The following is an 18,189-nucleotide window of genomic DNA, read 5'->3' as shown; positions in this document are numbered from 1 at the left end:
CGGGCCGTGGGGGACGCGGGGCGAGGGGACCATAGGGGGAGAGACGCCCGGGCCGTGGGGGACGCGGGGCGAGGGGACCATAGGGGGAGAGACGCCCGGGCCGTGGGGGACGCGGGGCGAGGGGACCATAGGGGAAGAGACGCCCGGGCCGTGGGGGACGCGGGGCGAGGGGACCATAGGGGGAGAGACGCCCGGGCCGTGGGGGACACGGGGCGAGGGGACCATAGGGGGAGAGACGCCCGGGCCGTGGGGGATACGGGGCGGGGGGACCATAGAGGGAGAGACGCCCGGGCCGTGGGGGACGCGGGGCGAGGGGACCATAGGGGGAGAGACGCCCGGGCCGTGGGGGACACGGGGCGAGGGGACCATAGGGGGAGAGACGCCCGGGCCGTGGGGGATACGGGGCGGGGGGACCATAGAGGGAGAGACGCCCGGGCCGTGGGGGACGCGGGGCGAGGGGACCATAGGGGGAGAGACGCCCGGGCCGTGGGGGACGCGGGGCGAGGGGACCATAGGGGGAGAGACGCCCGGGCCGTGGGGGACGCGGGGCGAGGGGACCATAGGGGGAGAGACGCCCGGGCCGTGGGGGACGCGGGGCGAGGGGACCATAGGGGGAGAGACGCCCGGGCCGTGGGGGATACGGGGCGAGGGGACCATAGGGGGAGAGACGCCCGGGCCGTGGGGGACGCGGGGCGGGGGTATCAAAGGGGGGGAGAGGCCTGGGCCGTGGGGGACGCGGGGCGGGGGTATCAAAGGGGAAGAGACGCCCGGGCCGTGGGGGACGCGGGGCGGGGGGGTTATGGGGGGGGGGTGTTGCGTGGACTTGCTGAGCCGAGGGGGGGGCCTTCGCGAGCGGCTCCTAACGGCTCCTCTTCTCTGTGCTGTTGGCAGGGGGCTCCCGGAATCGCCGGCGCCCCAGGCTTCCCCGGCCCACGCGGGCCTCCCGGGCCTCAGGGCGCCACCGGGCCGCTGGGTCCCAAGGGCCAGACGGTAAGAGCCCGGGGCAGCTGCTTCCCGCAGGGGACATGTCAGGGAGCAGAGAAATGCCGCCTCCCCCTTTCCTACGACACCCAGCCCCCCGGGCCAGCCCCCCACGCCACAGCCAGCCCCCCGGGCCGGCCCCCCACGCCACAGAGCCCAGGGCTGGGTCAGTCTTCGCCCTCAGGCACCCCAGGGTGCACAGAACCAGGGGCCGGGTCAGCCTTCGCCCAGAGACACCCCAGGGTGCACAGAGCCCAGGGCCGGGTCAGCCTTCGCCCTCAGGCACCCCAGGGTGCGCAGGGCCCGGGGCCGGGTCAGCCTTCGCCCTGAGGCACTCCAGGGTGCACAGAACCCGGGGCCGGGTCAGCCTTCACCCTCAGGCATCCCAGGGTGCACAGAGCCCAGGGCTGGGTCAGTCTTCGCCCTCAGGCACCCCAGGGTGCGCAGGGCCTGGGGCCGGGAGCGCCCGAGCGGGCTAGCGACCGGGGGGACGCTGGTAACGGCCCTGGGCGCTGGCGAGTGAGACTCTCTCCTCTGCAGGGAGATCCCGGCATCGCCGGCTTCAAAGGGGAGCAAGGCCCCAAAGGAGAGACCGTGAGTATCCAGCAGAGCCGCGCGCACAGGCCCTGCGGGCTGACGCAGCCACGGTGCCTGGTCCCAGGCGCCCGCGCAAACCCGGCGGGTGCGGTCGACGCCCGGGGACGGACCCTCCAGCCCAGGCCCCGGGGGCAGGACTGGCAGGGCTGGGCAGATACCGCCCCCGAGGCCCTAATGCGGGAGGAAACGGCTGAACGGAATCCCAGCCCGCGCCCTCACCACTAGGCTGCACTGCCTCCCCGTTTGGCCGCGCCGGGGTCGCCCTCATTGGCTTGAGCTCTTGTTCCCAGAGTCCCGGCTCGCGTCGCAGCAGAGGGAGGTTCTCCGGCAGTCACTGAGCCTTTCCCCTTGGCTGGCGGTGCCTGCAGGCCCTCGTGCTAAGCTCGGGGAAGGGGAACAGCCCCCGCCCGGCTGGGTACCTCTCCCTCCTTCGCTGGGCCGAGAGCGTTCTCCCACCGCGGGACACGGGGCCAGATCCTCCGCCCCGGCGTCCGAGGGGCACCAGCGGATTTACACCGGCACGGGGTCTGAGCCGCCCCACAGGGCCCGGGCTGCCAGCGCCCTGCACCCTCGCAGGAGAGATGGGGCACGCCAGGGCAGCAGGCGAGAGGGCGGCCGGGGAGGTGGATCTGTCGCCTGGGCTGGACCCTTTCCTCTTCTGCGCCGCTACAGCTAACGGACGCTGAGAGGCTCCGTCCCAGGTCGGGGCGCCAGGGGCTGTCCAGGCCTTTCTGCCTTGGGTCGGGAGCTTGCAGGAACCACAGACGGGCGGGAGGGGAAATGGATGCAACTTGCCCAGTCCAGAATCCTGACTCTAAGGGCCAGGCCTACCCACTAGACCACGCTGCCTTCCTGCAGTGCATGCCCCTGAGCGGAGGCCGTGTAGTCCTGCCCTGCGGGCGCGAGGACTGGGAATCCTGACGCAGTCTCCTTGTGTCCCCCCAGGGCCCCGCAGGGCCGCAGGGAGCACCCGGCCCCGCTGGCGAAGAAGGCAAGAGAGGTGGCCGTGGGGAGCCCGGTGCGGCTGGGCCTCTCGGGCCCCCTGGAGAGAGAGTAAGTGACGTCAGCATCGTGCCCCTGCTCGGCAGCCTGGAGCGGGACCGAGAGAAAGCCCTGGGCTGCCAGGATCCCCCCCGGCGTTCCCGGCTTGTCCGCCACGAGGGACGCGCCGTGCCACCCCCCTCCCCAGGGACTCCCGATTCGGGGGGAGCTCCCCAGTGGGGCTGGGCGGGTCCGACACGGGGCCAGGGAACCAGCGGCGGGGGCCTCACCTCCCTGACTCTGCTTGTCGTCTCCTTCTAGGGCTCCCCTGGAAACCGCGGCTTCCCGGGTCAGGACGGCCTGGCCGGGCCCAAGGTGAGTCAGCCCCTGCCCTGTGCGGTCCTGCCCCAGGGGCGCCTGCCCTACACTCGGTCTGGGTGGTTTCCTGGCCTGGGACAGGCTGGACAAGAAAGGGCCGGGGGGTGGAATTTATAGGCAGGGGGTGGCCCTGGAACTGGGGCAATGCACCCGGCAGGGCCCCTCCGCCCGCTGCATGGCCCCTCGGGAATCTGCCCCAGAGAAAACCCGGGGCACGACCGTACGGCTCGGGGCTGCGCCTGCAGAGAGTCACAGAGCCAGCGCCCCGCCCCCCTCGGCCCCCCGCGGTGGGATCTGCACGGCCCCTTTCCCAGCATGCCTTGCGCCCGCGGGATTGCCCCTGGGCTGCCTGGGGCTCCGTTTCCCAGCATGCCCTGCTCCCGCGGGGCTCCGTTTCCCAGCATGCCCTGCCCCCGCGGGGCTCCGTTTCCCAGCATGCCCTGCTCCCGCGGGATTGCCCCTGGGCTGCCTGGGGCTCCGTTTCCCAGCATGCCCTGCCCCCGCGGGGCTCCGTTTCCCAGCATGCCCTGCTCCCGCGGGATTGCCCCTGGGCTGCCCAGGGGCTCCGTTTCCCAGCATGCCCTGCCCCCGCGGGATTGCCACAGGGCTGCCTGGGGCTCCGTTTCCCAGCATGCCCTGCTCCCGCGGGGCTCCGTTTCCCAGCATGCCCTGCCCCCGCGGGATTGCCACAGGGCTGCCCCGGGGCTCCGTTTCCCAGCATGCCCTGCACCCGCGGGATTGCCACAGGGCTGCCCCGGGGCTCCGTTTCCCAGCATGCCCTGCACCCGCGGGATTGCCACAGGGCTGCCCCGGGGCTCCGTTTCCCAGCATGCCCTGCACCCGCGGGATTGCCACAGGGCTGCCACGGGGCTCCGTTTCCCAGCATGCCCTGCTCCCGCGGGATTGCCACAGGGCTGCCCCAGGGCTCCGTTTCCCAGCATGCCCTGCCCCCGCGGGGCTCCGTTTCCCAGCATGCCCTGCTCCCGCGGGATTGCCACAGGGCTGCCTGGGGCTCTGTTTCCCAGCATGCCCTGCCCCCGCGGGGCTCCGTTTCCCAGCATGCCTTGCACCCGCGGGATTGCCCCTGGGCTGCCTGGGGCTCCGTTTCCCAGCATGCCCTGCCCCCGCGGGGCTCCGTTTCCCAGCATGCCCTGCTCCTGCGGGATTGCCCCTGGGCTGCCCCGGGGCTCCGTTTCCCAGCATGCCCTGCCCCCGGGGGCTCCGTTTCCCAGCATGCCCTGCCCCCGGGGGGCTCCGTTTCCCAGCATGCCCTGCCCCCGGGGGCTCCGTTTCCCAGCATGCCCTGCCCCCGGGGGGCTCCGTTTCCCAGCATGCCCTGCCCCTGGGGGCTCCGTTTCCCAGCATGCCCTGCCCCCGCGGGGCTCCGTTTCCCAGCGTGCCCTGCCCCCGGGGGGCTCCGTTTCCCAGCATGCCCTGCCCCCGGGGGGCTCCGTTTCCCAGCATGCCCTGCCCCGGGGCTCCGTTTCCCAGCATGCCGGGGCCCTTAGTCACACGCGGCCCGTCCCTGGCCAGACCGCTCCGGCTAACGTGCCTGTCTCCCTTCCCCCGGACAGGGTGCCCCTGGTGAGCGCGGCCCCGCCGGCCTTGGGGGGCCAAAAGGAGCCACTGGAGACCCTGGACGTCCCGGAGAGCCCGGCCTGCCCGGCGCCAGGGTGAGCGCAAAGGGACCTGGTGTCGGTCCCGCCCTGTTGGGCCTCAGCAGCTGGGACTGAACGGGCTCAGGCCGTTGGAGAAAGCCGAGTTCTTGGGGGGAGCAGAGCCGGCGCCCCGGTTCCATGATCGCGCATGCCCCGAGCACCCAGGGTCCCTCTGCGATTCCTGCAGCGGCCGGGCGCTGAGACCCTCTTACTGCCCCGCAGCTGAGCCCTGTTTGAGATCCAGCGCTCCCGGGCCCCCCCCGGGCTGTCCAGCTGGCCGCCCGTCACCGCGCCTCTGGGCGGGACACAGCTGGGGAGGGAGGGTGTCGAGGGCTGGTCCTGGGCCCCTAGGAGACGCCTTGCAGACACTCAGCCCCGCTGCCCAGCGCTGCCCCCCTCCCAGAGCTTTGCCAGCGAGCTCCCCTCTCCGGCGTGTGCAGCCCCCCCGGGCACACGCCCCCCAAGCCCTGGCCTGGGGGATAAGGGGCCCTGCAGCCCAGGCGTCGGGGCGCTCAGGGCCGAGCCCTCCCGGCCAGACTCCAGTGCACCTGCCTGCTGCCGGAGTCCCCGGGACACGACTCTTCCAGAGCGTCCGCGGATCCCCCCGGCCCCTGCCGCGAGGACAGGCCTGGTGTGGGGGCTGCAAAGGCTCCGCCCTGTCCAGTGGTGCCCAGAGGCCCTCACGGGCGCCGGCGAGTCCCTCCACAGCGCCAGGCCCTGCAGCGTCGGGGGCAGCCGAGAGCTCCACGTCCAAAGCTGGGAACCCACCTCCGGGGAAGGGGGGGACAAGCCGGAGCCATCTGCAGAGCTCGAGCCGCGGCAGGGCCCCAGGGGAGCATCCTAACCCCGGCCTCCTCCTTTCCGCCACATGCAGGGGCTGACGGGGCGCCCGGGTGACGCTGGCCCTCAAGGCAAAGTCGGCCCTTCGGTAAGTGACAGTCCAGCGGGGCTCCGGGGCACGGTGCGTGGGGGAGGGGATAGCAGGTGGGGGCTGAGTTTGGGGAGGTGCTAGAGGGGCTCCGAGTTGTGGGTTATTGGACCTTGGGGGGTTTTGGGAGGTGCCGGTGGGATCGAAGCCTCTGCCCTTGGTGCTGTGGGCGCCTGAGTCTGGTGCGCAGCGCACAACCACCGAGGAGACATCCCGCGCTCGCCGGGCCCAAGCCGCCGGTTCCTAGAGGAAGCACGCCGGGGCGCTGGAGATCGTCCGCTAACGGGCCACCCTCTGTGCCTCCCTGCAGGGCACCCCTGGCGAGGACGGTCGCCCCGGCCCGCCTGGCCCCCAAGGCGCTCGTGGGCAGCCTGGCGTCATGGGTTTCCCTGGCCCGAAAGGCGCTAACGTAAGTACATGTCCCTCATGGGCCACGGGGCTGCACCGGGGGGGGGGGAGGAATCCTGCCCCGGCAGCACCTCCCGGGCTCCCCTCGAATGTTCACCCGTTTCCTCTCTATGCCTCCCAAAGCCCATGCGCAGGCCCTGGGCCCCGCGGTCCCTCTCGCCGGTCCGTAGACTCGCGCGCGGCCCTGGGCCCCGCGGTCCCTCTCGCCGGTCCGTAGACTCGCGCGCGGCCCTGGGCCCCGCGGTCCCTCCCGCCGGTCCGTAGACTCGCGCGCGGCCCTGGGCCCCGCTGTCCCTCTCGCCGGGCCGTAGACTCGCGCGCGGCCCTGGGCCCCGCTGTCCCTCCCGCCGGTCCGTAGACTCGTGCGCGGCCCTGGGCCCCGCTGTCCCTCCCGCCGGTCCGTAGACTCGCGCGCGGCCCTGGGCCCCGCTGTCCCTCTCGCCGGTCCGTAGACTCGCGCGCGGCCCTGGGCCCCGCGGTCCCTCCCGCCGGTCCGTAGACTCGCGCGCGGCCCTGGGCCCCGCGGTCCCTCTCGCCGGTCCGTAGACTCGCGCGCGGCCCTGGACCCCGCGGTCCCTCTCGCCGGTCCGTAGACTCGCGCGCGGCCCTGGGCCCCGCGGTCCCTCCCGCCGGTCCGTAGACTCGCGCGCGGCCCTGGGCCCCGCGGTCCCTCTCGCCGGTCCGTAGACTCGCGCGCGGCCCTGGGCCCCGCGGTCCCTCTCGCCGGTCCGTAGACTCGCGCGCGGCCCTGGGCCCCGCGGTCCCTCCCGCCGGTCCGTAGACTCGCGCGCGGCCCTGGGCCCCGCGGTCCCTCTCGCCGGTCCGTAGACTCGCGCGCGGCCCTGGGCCCCGCGGTCCCTCCCGCCGGTCCGTAGACTCGCGCGCGGCCCTGGGCCCCGCGGTCCCTCCCGCCGGTCCGTAGACTCGCGCGCGGCCCTGGGCCCCGCGGTCCCTCTCGCCGGTCCGTAGACTCGCGCGCGGCCCTGGGCCCCGCGGTCCCTCTCGCCGGTCCGTAGACTCGCGCGCGGCCCTGGGCCCCGCGGTCCCTCCCGCCGGTCCGTAGACTCGCGCGCGGCCCTGGGCCCCGCGGTCCCTCCCGCCGGTCCGTAGACTCGCGCGCGGCCCTGGGCCCCGCGGTCCCTCTCGCCGGTCCGTAGACTCGCGCGCGGCCCTGGGCCCCGCGGTCCCTCTCGCCGGTCCGTAGACTCGCGCGCGGCCCTGGGCCCCGCGGTCCCTCTCGCCGGTCCGTAGACTCGCGCGCGGCCCTGGGCCCCGCGGTCCCTCTCGCCGGTCCGTAGACTCGCGCGCGGCCCTGGGCCCCGCGGTCCCTCTCGCCGGTCCGTAGACTCGCGCGCGGCCCTGGGCCCCGCGGTCCCTCTCGCCGGTCCGTAGACTCGCGCGCGGCCCTGGGCCCCGCGGTCCCTCCCGCCGGTCCGTAGACTCGCGCGCGGCCCTGGGCCCCGCGGTCCCTCTCGCCGGTCCGTAGACTCGCGCGCGGCCCTGGGCCCCGCGGTCCCTCTCGCCGGTCCGTAGACTCGCGCGCGGCCCTGGGCCCCGCGGTCCCTCTCGCCGGTCCGTAGACTCGCGCGCGGCCCTGGGCCCCGCGGTCCCTCTCGCCGGTCCGTAGACTCGCGCGCGGCCCTGGGCCCCGCGGTCCCTCTCGCCGGTCCGTAGACTCGCGCGCGGCCCTGGGCCCCGCGGTCCCTCTCGCCGGTCCGTAGACTCGCGCGCGGCCCTGGGCCCCGCGGTCCCTCTCGCCGGTCCGTAGACTCGCGCGCGGCCCTGGGCCCCGCGGTCCCTCCCGCCGGTCCGTAGACTCGCGCGCGGCCCAGGGCCCCGCGGTCCCTCTCGCCGGGCCGTAGACTCGCGCGCGGCCCTGGGCCCCGCGGTCCCTCTCGCCGGTCCGTAGACTCGCGCGCGGCCCTGGGCCCCGCGGTCCCTCTCGCCGGTCCGTAGACTCGCGCGCGGCCCTGGGCCCCGCGGTCCCTCTCGCCGGGCCGTAGACTCGCGCGCGGCCCAGGGCCCCGCGGTCCCTCTCGCCGGTCCGTAGACTCGCGCGCGGCCCTGGGCCCCGCGGTCCCTCCTGCCGGTCCGTAGACTCGCGCGCGGCCCTGGGCCCCGCGGTCCCTCTCGCCGGTCCGTAGACTCGCGCGCGGCCCTGGGCCCCGCGGTCCCTCTCGCCGGTCCGTAGACTCGCGCGCGGCCCTGGGCCCCGCTGTCCCTCCCGCCGGTCCGTAGACTCGCGCGCGGCCCTGGGCCCCGCGGTCCCTCTCGCCGGTCCGTAGACTCGCGCGCGGCCCTGGGCCCCGCGGTCCCTCTCGCCGGTCCGTAGACTCGCGCGCGGCCCTGGGCCCCGCGGTCCCTCTCGCCGGTCCGTAGACTCGCGCGCGGCCCTGAGCCCCGCGGTCCCTCTCGCCGGTCCGTAGACTCGCGTGCGGCCCTGGGCCCCGCGGTCCCTCTCGCCGGTCCGTAGACTCGCGCGCGGCCCTGGGCCCCGCGGTCCCTCTCGCCGGTCCGTAGACTCGCGCGCGGCCCTGGGCCCCGCGGTCCCTCCTGCCGGTCCGTAGACTCGCGTGCGGCCCTGGGCCCCGCGGTCCCTCTCGCCGGGCCGTAGACTCGCGCGCGGCCCAGGGCCCCGCGGTCCCTCTCGCCGGTCCGTAGACTCGCGCGCGGCCCTGGGCCCCGCGGTCCCTCTCGCCGGTCCGTAGACTCGCGCGCGGCCCTGGGCCCCGCGGTCCCTCTCGCCGGTCCGTAGACTCGCGTGCGGGGCCCAGGGCCACGGGCTGCTTGTCATGAGCTGTGCCACTGAGCCGGGCTTTGTGCCCTGAAGGCACAGGAGCAACGAGAGCCGAAAGGACCGTGGGAAATGCCCCCGTTGGTGCCGGCATGGTCTGGTGCCCCCTGGAGCTGCCGTTTCTTCCCCTCGGTCTCAGCTGTGCCAGGCCAGAGCCAGTGCTGGGCTAGCCCGGCTCCCCGGCCCCATTTGCCGGCTTACGGCGGCAGGGAAGCAGGGCCTGGCTAGCTGAGGGGACCCGCCGTGGCCCCGAGCCAGGCCCAGTGACAACGGAGCCTCGTTCATTGTGCGCGTCTCCTCTCCTCCTAGGGCGAGGCTGGCAAAGCTGGAGAGAAGGGCCTGCCCGGCGCCCCCGGTCTGCGAGTAAGTGGGTTCGTCCTCCCCTCCCCCACCAGTACAACGCACTGTCCCCCCTGCAGCCCCTCCCTGAGACGCCGGGGGGCAGGGCTGACCCCCACCCCATTGCTTCTGGAACCGGGGCCTCTCCAGTCTGGCTTCAAGCAGCTGCATCCCAGGGCTCCTCGTGAGACGGACAGACAGCCGGAGAGACGGACAATGGACGGCTGCCCCGGCGGTGGCTGCAGGAGCAGAGAGGGCGGGGGGGGGGGGGGTTAAAAGCGCGGCGGCCGGGTCGCTAAAGGGCCCTTTTCTCTCTAGGGTCTGCCAGGCAAAGACGGTGAGACCGGAGCGTCCGGCCCCCCAGGACCTGCCGTGAGTACTCGCTGCTCCCTTGTCATTTAGCAGGGGGGGGTGGGGCTAGAGGGGTATCGGCCAGGTTCAGAGAGGGACCCGGGCATGGCTGACCCATAGGCCTGCTGGTCCCCGAGACTGGGGCTTGTATCCTGCAGAGCCACCCACACGGGGAGACCCCATCACGCTCGAGTGGGACCTGCCGCTCCCCCAGACCCCCCAAGATGGCTCCCCCAGGCTGGGGGCTTGCCCGTGTCCCGGTTCCTGTACTGGGCCCCCCCTCCCTGGCCACACTGCTCCCCATCGCAGGGAGGGCGGACGCCGACCCGCTGGCCCCGAGCGCGCCAGCCCCCACCTGTGCGAACACGGGAGCCTGGTCTGGGAAGCAAATCAACACGAGCCAGGTGGCCGAGCCGCGGCTCCCAGGCCTCTCGCATGGGGGCAGGGGAAGTGGGGGGCTGGACGATGGGCCCCGTCCCACCAGGGGCACCGTGGGCCTGTCCTAGCCCGGGCCCAGCCCCGGGCGTGTTCTCTGCTCACCGGCCTCCCTTCCTTCTGCAGGGGCCTGCCGGCGAGAGGGGTGAGCAGGGCTCTCCAGGCCCGTCCGGCTTCCAGGTGAGGAGGCGTTGGGGCACCCCAGGAATACCCAGAACAACCAGGAGCTGTGGCGGCTCGTGTCTCCAGCGGCGGCCTGGGCCCTGGAGCCGAGGCCTCACATGCCAGCCAGGCCCTGCGTCCCCCAGCGAGTGTGCTGAGCGGGGCCCACGCAGCCTGGAGACAGGGGCTGTGGCCACCCTGCACACCCCCTTGGATCCACACACCACTCAGGGCAGCCCGCGCCCGAGTCCAGGCCCTGTCCTGCTGCCACGTGGACACAGCTGGGCTGGACGTGGACACAGCTGGCCTGGGCGTGCCGCGTGGACACAGCTGGCCTGGGCGTGGACACAGCTGGCCTGGGCGTGCCACGTGGACACAGCTGGCCTGGGCGTGGACACAGCTGGCCTGGGCGTGCCACGTGGACACAGCTGGGCTGGGCGTGGACACAGCTGGGCTGGGCGTGCCGCGTAGACACAGCTGGCCTGGGCGTGGACACAGCTGGCCTGGGCGTGCCACGTGGACACAGCTGGCCTGGGCGTGCCGCGTGGACACAGCTGGGCTGGGCGTGCCGCGTGGACACAGCTGGCCTGGGCGTGCCACGTGGACACAGCTGGGCTGGGCGTGCCGCGTGGACACAGCTGGCCTGGGCGTGCCACGTGGACACAGCTGGGCTGGGCGTGGACACAGCTGGGCTGGGCGTGCCACGTGGACACAGCTGGGCTGGGCGTGCCGCGTGGACACAGCTGGGCTGGGCGTGGACACAGCTGGGCTGGGCGTGCCGCGTGGACGCGCTGGCGCAGCTGAGACCCCAAGGCAGCGTGGGCTGGCTCTGAAACATGGGGACCAGGTCTGCCATGCAGGGCGGGCAGGAGAGACCTCTGCCCCTTGCTCACCTTGGCGCTGCTTCCTTCCAGGGTCTCCCCGGCCCCCCAGGCCCTCCGGGCGAAGGTGGCAAGCCAGGAGACCAGGTGAGTTCACACCCCGGCCCACGGCCCCCTTAGCACCTCGCTGCAGGCCATGCCGGCGGGAGGTAGAGCCCCCCGTCCCCAGCCTGCTCCCCCCGAGCCCTACACCCCCCAAGGGGGTCGCTCTGCTTCACCCCGACCCTGGCCTGCTCCCCACTGCTCCCCCCGAGCCCTACACCCCCCAAGGGGGTCGCTCTGCTTCACCCCGACCCTGGCCTGCTCCCCACTGCTCCCCCCGAGCCCTACACCCCCCAAGGGGGTCGCTCTGCTTCACCCCGACCCTGGCCTGCTCCCCCCGAGCCCTACACCCCCCAAGGGGGTCGCTCTGCTTCACCCCGACCCTGGCCTGCTCCCCACTGCTCCCCCGAGCCCTACACCCCCCAAGGGGGTCGCTCTGCTTCACCCCGACCCTGGCCTGCTCCCCACTGCTCCCCCCTGCTCCCCCCGAGCCCTACACCCCCCAAGGGGGTCGCTCTGCTTCACCCCGACCCTGGCCTGCTCCCCACTGCTCCCCCCGAGCCCTACACCCCCCAAGGGGGTCGCTCTGCTTCACCCCGACCCTGGCCTGCTCCCCACTGCTCCCCCCTGCTCCCCCCGAGCCCTACACCCCCCAAGGGGGTCGCTCTGCTTCACCCCGACCCTGGCCTGCTCCCCACTGCTCCCCCCGAGCCCTACACCCCCCAAGGGGGTCGCTCTGCTTCACCCCGACCCTGGCCTGCTCCCCACTGCTCCCCCCGAGCCCTATACCCCCCAAGGGGGTTGCTCTGCTTCACCCCGACCCTGGCCTGCTCCCCTGAGCCCTGCACCCCAGGGGGGTCGCTCCGCACGTGAGCCCCTTCTGCAGAGGGGCCCCCAGGGCTTAGCCCAGTGTCAGCATCAGCTCAAGCCACCACGTGGGTTAAAACCCGAGTCAGTGAAGGAGCCTGATGGTCACTGAAATCGGGGCTCTGTCAGACTCGGCCGGGGGGGGTCCCGACATGCCCCCCCCCCAGCCATCCCAGGCGAGGGGCCCCCTTGGAGCGAGACAGCGTTCGCCATGCGCCAGACCCAGGCGGGCCCCTCACTCCGCCCCACAGCTCCGACCAGTTGGGCCCCACTAGTCCGGCCCGGCAACATCCACCCTCCGGCAGGGTTGGAGTGAGCCGGTGTCCCCGGCCTGGGGGGCACGTTTCCCCGGACCCAGAGAGCGCCCCCTGCTGGCAGCCCCCGGGCCTGGGCTGTTCTTTAGCGCTGGTTTGCCCAAGGGCCCGCTCGGAGCCCAGCGACGGGGCAGGGTCGGCAACGTCGACCTCCCGTGGGCCGGCAAATCCTTGCCCAGGTCCCGAGGGGGCCGGACTAGAGAGGTTCCGCCTGCAGCGGGAAGCAAGGCACGTTGCCACGGATTTGCATGGTCCTCCCAGGCAGAGTGAAATGACAGCCAGCGCCCCCCCCCCCTCCAGGGCACACAGGGCGACCCCCCCCCCCGTCCAGGGCACACAGGGCGACCCCCCCCCCGTCCAGGGCACACAGGGCGGCCCCCCCCTCCAGGGCACACAGGGCGACCCCCCCCCCCGTCCAGGGCACAGAGGGCAGCCCCCCCCTCCAGGGCACACAGGGCAGCCCCCCCCTCCAGGGCACACAGGGCGCCCCCCCCCACACACAGGGCAGCCCCCCCCTCCAGGGCACACAGGGCGCCCCCCCCCTCCAGGGCACACAGGGCAGCCCCCCCCTCCAGGGCACACAGGGCGCCCCCCCCCCAGGGCACACAGGGCAGCCCCCCCCTCCAGGGCACACAGGGCAGCCCCCCCCCCTCCCTCCAGGGCACACAGGGCGGCTCCCCCCTCCAGGGCACACAGGGCGCCCCCCCTCTAGGGCACACAGGGCAGCCCCCCCCTCCAGGGCACACAGGGCAGCCCCCCCCCCAGGGCACACAGGGCACACAGGGCGGCCCCCCCCTCCAGGGCACACAGGGCGGCCCCCCTCCAGGGCACACAGGGCGCCCCCCCCCCCAGGGCACACAGGGCGGCTCCCCCCTCCAGGGCACACAGGGCCCCCCCCCTCCAGGGCACACAGGGCGGCCCCCCCCCGGGCACACAGGGCAGCCCCCCCCCCAGGGCACACAGGGCGCCCCCCCCCTCCAGGGCACACAGGGCGGCCCCCCCCCCCAGGGCACACAGGGCGGGCCCTTGCCAGTCGCTCTCTTGTCCACGAGTTTCCCTGTTGGAGTCTAACCGCCTTGTCCCCCGTCTTGCCTCTGTAGGGCGTCCCCGGTGAAGCTGGCACCCCAGGACTCGTGGGTCCCAGGGTAAGTACCCATCATGCTCCGGGGCGCTGAGCGGACAGCTCGGCAGCTGGGTTATTGTTGTTTGTTAGGCAGCACCAAGGCACCTGTCATGGGCCCGGAGTCCCGGCGCGAGGTGCTGTGTGGTATTTATTAGATATATTACGGTAATGCCAGAGAACCCCGGTCATGAATCGGGACACTGTTGTGCTAGGTGCTGTACATTATTATTGCTACTTCTTATGTGTATTACGGTATCGCTTGGGAACCCCAGTCGTGGGACAAGGCGCTATTAGTTACTAGGTGTATTACGGTAGTGCATAGGCGCACTGGTGACAGCTCTGCACTGCACTGGACGCTGCACGTCTGTTACTAGGTGTATTACGGTGGTGCCCAGATGCACTAGTGACGGCCCTGCACTGCGCTGGACACTGCACGTCTGTTACTAGGTGTATTACGGTGGTGCCCAGATGCACTAGTGACGGCCCTGCACTGCGCTGGACACTGCACGTCTGTTACTAGGTGTATTACAGTAGTGTCCAGATGCACTAGTGACGGCCCTGCACTGCGCTGGACACTGCACGTCTGCTACTAGGTGTATTACGGTGGTGCCCAGATGCACTAGTGACGGCCCTGCACTGCGCTGGACACTGCACGTCTGTTACTAGGTGTATTACAGTAGTGTCCAGATGCACTAGTGACGGCCCTGCACTGCGCTGGACACTGCACGTCTGTTACTAGGTGTATTACAGTAGTGTCCAGATGCACTAGTGACGGCCCTGCACTGCGCTGGACACTGCACGTCTGTTACTAGGTGTATTACAGTAGTGCCCAGATGCACTAGTGACGGCCCTGCACTGCGCTGGACACTGCACGTCTGTTACTAGGTGTATTACGGTAGTGCCCAGATGCACTAGTGACGGCCCTGCACTGCGCTGGACACTGCACGTCTGTTACTAGGTGTATTACGGTAGTGCCCAGATGCACTAGTGACGGCCCTGCACTGCGCTGGACACTGCACGTCTGTTACTAGGTGTATTACGGTGGTGCCCAGATGCACTAGTGACGGCCCTGCACTGCGCTGGACACTGCACGGCTGTTACTAGGTGTATTACGGTGGTGTCCAGATGCACTAGTGACGGCCCTGCACTGCGCTGGACACTGCATGGCTGTTACTAGGTGTATTACGGTAGTGCCCAGATGCACTAGTGACGGCCCTGCACTGCGCTGGACACTGCACGGCTGTTACTAGGTGTATTACGGTAGTGTCCAGATGCACTAGTGACGGCCCTGCACTGCGCTGGACACTGCACGGCTGTTACTAGGTGTATTACGGTAGTGTCCAGATGCACTAGTGACGGCCCTGCACTGCGCTGGACACCGCATGGCTGTTACTAGGTGTATTACGGTAGTGTCCAGATGCACTAGTGACGGCCCTGCACTGCGCTGGACACTGCACGGCTGTTACTAGGTGTATTACGGTAGTGTCCAGATGCACTAGTGACGGCCCTGCACTGCGCTGGACACTGCATGGCTGTTACTAGGTGTATTACAGTAGTGTCCAGATGCACTAGTGACGGCCCTGCACTGCGCTGGACACCGCATGGCTGTTACTAGGTGTATTACGGTAGTGTCCAGATGCACTAGTGACGGCCCTGCACTGCTCTGGACACCGCATGGCTGTTACTAGGTGTATTACGGTAGTGTCCAGATGCACTAGTGACGGCCCTGCACTGCTCTGGACACCGCATGGCTGTTACTAGGTGTATTACGGTAGTGTCCAGATGCACTAGTGACGGCCCTGCACTGCTCTGGACACCGCATGGCTGTTACTAGGTGTATTACGGTAGTGTCCAGATGCACTAGTGACGGCCCTGCACTGCGCTGGACACCGCATGGCTGTTACTAGGTGTATTACAGTAGTGTCCAGATGCACTAGTGACGGCCCTGCACTGCGCTGGACACCGCATGGCTGTTACTAGGTGTATTACGGTAGTGTCCAGATGCACTAGTGACGGCCCTGCACTGCTCTGGACACCGCATGGCTGTTACTAGGTGTATTACGGTAGTGTCCAGATGCACTAGTGACGGCCCTGCACTGCTCTGGACACCGCATGGCTGTTACTAGGTGTATTACGGTAGTGTCCAGATGCACTAGTGACGGCCCTGCACTGCGCTGGACACCGCATGGCTGTTACTAGGTGTATTACGGTAGTGTCCAGATGCACTAGTGACGGCCCTGCACTGCGCTGGACACCGCATGGCTGTTACTAGGTGTATTACAGTAGTGCCCAGATGCACTAGTGACGGCCCTGCACTGCGCTGGACACCGCACGTCTGTTACTAGGTGTATTACGGTAGTGCCCAGATGCACTAGTGACGGCCCTGCACTGCGCTGGACACTGCACGTCTGTTACTAGGTGTATTACGGTAGTGCCCAGATGCACTAGTGACGGCCCTGCACTGCGCTGGACACTGCACGTCTGTTACTAGGTGTATTACGGTAGTGCCCAGATGCACTAGTGACGGCCCTGCACTGCGCTGGACACTGCACGGCTGTTACTAGGTGTATTACGGTAGTGTCCAGATGCACTAGTGACGGCCCTGCACTGCGCTGGACACTGCATGGCTGTTACTAGGTGTATTACGGTAGTGCCCAGATGCACTAGTGACGGCCCTGCACTGCGCTGGACACTGCACGGCTGTTACTAGGTGTATTACGGTAGTGCCCAGATGCACTAGTGACGGCCCTGCACTGCGCTGGACACTGCATGGCTGTTACTAGGTGTATTACCTGTGGGCGCCCTGTTGAACCCCCATTATTTCTACAGCACCTTCCAGGTGATCGCAGGGTGTCTAATGGGCAGCTGCTAGAGAACATGCACCCGGTGCTGATGTGCAGCCACCTCTGGGGTGGGATGTGGCAGCCGCCCGCTACAGCCCCGAGCCACCCTGTCGCAATGGGGCACGATACCAGGATGCACCATGTGATCAAACCGCCCCGGCCAGGCCCCAGCTGTGACGTCTCCCTGATGGTGTCTCTTTCCCCGCCAGGGCGAACGTGGCTTCCCAGGTGAACGTGGCTCTGCGGGGTCTCAAGGTCTGCAGGGCCCTCGAGGGCTACCCGGGACGCCTGGTACCGACGGACCCAAGGTAGGTCCCCGTGTGTCACCCGCGGCTGGGTCACCGTGAAGCTTTCGGCACCTGCTGCTGCCTCCCGCTGGGAGAGCTGGTCCTTGGCTCCGGCTTCCCACTGTCCCCGGCTGGCATCCTCTGTGAGTCCGACCCTGAGAGGGGCCAGGAAAAGTGACTCAGCAGCTGCAGGCCTTGTGGGCATCGTGTGTGAAAAGGCCCCAAAGGGACGGACCCTGAGGCAGCCGACCTGCCCTTTGTGGGAACGTGCCCCCGCGGTTTGCCTGGGACTCACCCGGCCTCGCTCACTTGCTGGGCCAGCCTCCGCCCCCAGGCGGCTCTCCCCACCCAGCCCTCCCTCTGGCTGCGCTTACAGCCGCAGGTGGGTCTGGCTCTTCCCCAGCCCAGCCGGAGGGAAAGGCCCCGGCTCGGCCGCTGGAATTCCACAGGGAGTCGGCGTTGTGACCCCCGGCCTTTCCCGCGTCGCTGGCGGGGAGGGCGTCCCGCGAGAGCCAGAGGGTCCCGGCGTGAGACGTGGAGAATCACCGTGCTCGCCCCCCAGCCGAGCGATGGGGGACAGCAGCTCCCTCCACGTCTGGACACACTGGGCCGCGCGGTGACAGAGTTGTGCTTCTCCGCTCTAGGGTGCGACTGGTCCGGCCGGCCCCAACGGGGCCCAAGGTCCCCCCGGTCTGCAGGGGATGCCGGGCGAGAGGGGAGCAGCTGGCATCGGCGGACCCAAGGGAGACCGGGTGAGTGGCGCCTTCCACGGGGTCAGGCGTTGCACAGGGCACCAAGGCGGGGCTGGGCCCGGCGGGCGAGAGCCAGGGAGGCCATCGCGGGCTCCGTAGACACGGGGAGCTGGCCCATGGCTCCAGGGAGCGGCAGGGGGATTGGCAGGGGGGGACCCGCACAGCACGGACTGGATCTGCCTCCAGGACGTCGACCATGCAGAGAGCTCAGCCCACAGGCCGGAGGACACGAGATCGGCTGCGGGATCCCTCTGCCATCCCCGGCCGGGCAGGGACCTGGGTCTCTGGGGGCTGTGACACACGGGAAGAGGAGGATCTGAGGTCCCCACAGCAGCTGCCAATCAAGCCGTGCAAGCCGCCGCTGGGTCTCGCCCTGGATTCTGGGATCTTTGCTGCCTGCTCCGGGGCGCGATGGGGGCGGGGCTCACAGGCCACCATTGCCCTGCGATGGGTCAGCCACCCGGCTGGCTGGGGACTAACGTCTCTGACCTCCTCCCCCAGGGCGACATCGGTGAGAAAGGCCCGGAGGGAGCTCCCGGCAAGGACGGCGGAAGAGTGAGTAGAGCGGAAAGCGGTCGCGGGGACTGAGTTAACGTGCAATAGCCCGGCCGCCTGCCTGGCCTGCTACAGGAGCAGGGGGCCCCGGGGAGAGACGCTGCAGGGTGGAAACTACAACTAGGTGGAGACCCGCAGAGCACTACAAGCATCAGGGGACGAGCTGTCTTGGTCAGGCATCGGATCAGTGCAGTGCAACAACTGTCAAAGAGCTGTAGCCTTCAGGCAGGGCTGTTGCAGGGAGCTTACAGGCCAAGCGCTGATTAGCAATGAGAAAGCCGTAGCAGTCTGGCTGTAGCAGCGTAGCCGGCAGAGGGTGATAGCAGTCTGGCTGTAGTAGCGTAGCTGGCAGAAGGTCATAGCAGTCTGACTGTAGCAGTCTGATTGTAGCAGCATGGCTGGCAGAGGGCTGTAGCAGTGTAGCTGGCAGAAGGTTGTAGCAGTCTGACTGTACTAGTGGTTGCAGCAGTATAGCGGGCAGAGGGCTGTAGCAATCTGGCTGTAGCAGCATAG

General features: G+C 70.3%; 1 protein-coding gene across 2 annotated transcripts in view; it reads left to right on the top strand.

Moving 5' to 3' along the window:
- The window catches only part of COL2A1 (collagen type II alpha 1 chain), a 60,899-nt gene that overhangs the window by 25,237 nt on the left and 17,473 nt on the right, over window positions 1-18,189 (top strand). For both annotated transcript variants that reach the window (XM_089774790.1, XM_089774791.1), the window contains 15 exons: window positions 892-990; window positions 1,522-1,575; window positions 2,524-2,631; window positions 2,881-2,934; window positions 4,512-4,610; window positions 5,470-5,523; window positions 5,834-5,932; window positions 9,035-9,088; window positions 9,383-9,436; window positions 9,977-10,030; window positions 10,927-10,980; window positions 13,217-13,261; window positions 16,292-16,390; window positions 17,014-17,121; window positions 17,623-17,676. In XM_089774790.1, the coding sequence (XP_089630916.1) occupies window positions 892-990; window positions 1,522-1,575; window positions 2,524-2,631; window positions 2,881-2,934; window positions 4,512-4,610; window positions 5,470-5,523; window positions 5,834-5,932; window positions 9,035-9,088; window positions 9,383-9,436; window positions 9,977-10,030; window positions 10,927-10,980; window positions 13,217-13,261; window positions 16,292-16,390; window positions 17,014-17,121; window positions 17,623-17,676 (1,089 nt within the window). The remainder of the gene's footprint in view (window positions 1-891; window positions 991-1,521; window positions 1,576-2,523; window positions 2,632-2,880; window positions 2,935-4,511; window positions 4,611-5,469; window positions 5,524-5,833; window positions 5,933-9,034; window positions 9,089-9,382; window positions 9,437-9,976; window positions 10,031-10,926; window positions 10,981-13,216; window positions 13,262-16,291; window positions 16,391-17,013; window positions 17,122-17,622; window positions 17,677-18,189) is intronic.

This window comes from Pelodiscus sinensis, chromosome 31 (assembly GCF_052426305.1).
Source record: "Pelodiscus sinensis isolate ZL-2025 chromosome 31, ASM5242630v1, whole genome shotgun sequence".
NCBI lineage: Eukaryota > Metazoa > Chordata > Testudines > Trionychidae > Pelodiscus > Pelodiscus sinensis.
The sequence above is the reverse complement of the archived record's forward strand: the minus strand, read 5'-3'. Positions and strand labels throughout refer to the sequence as shown.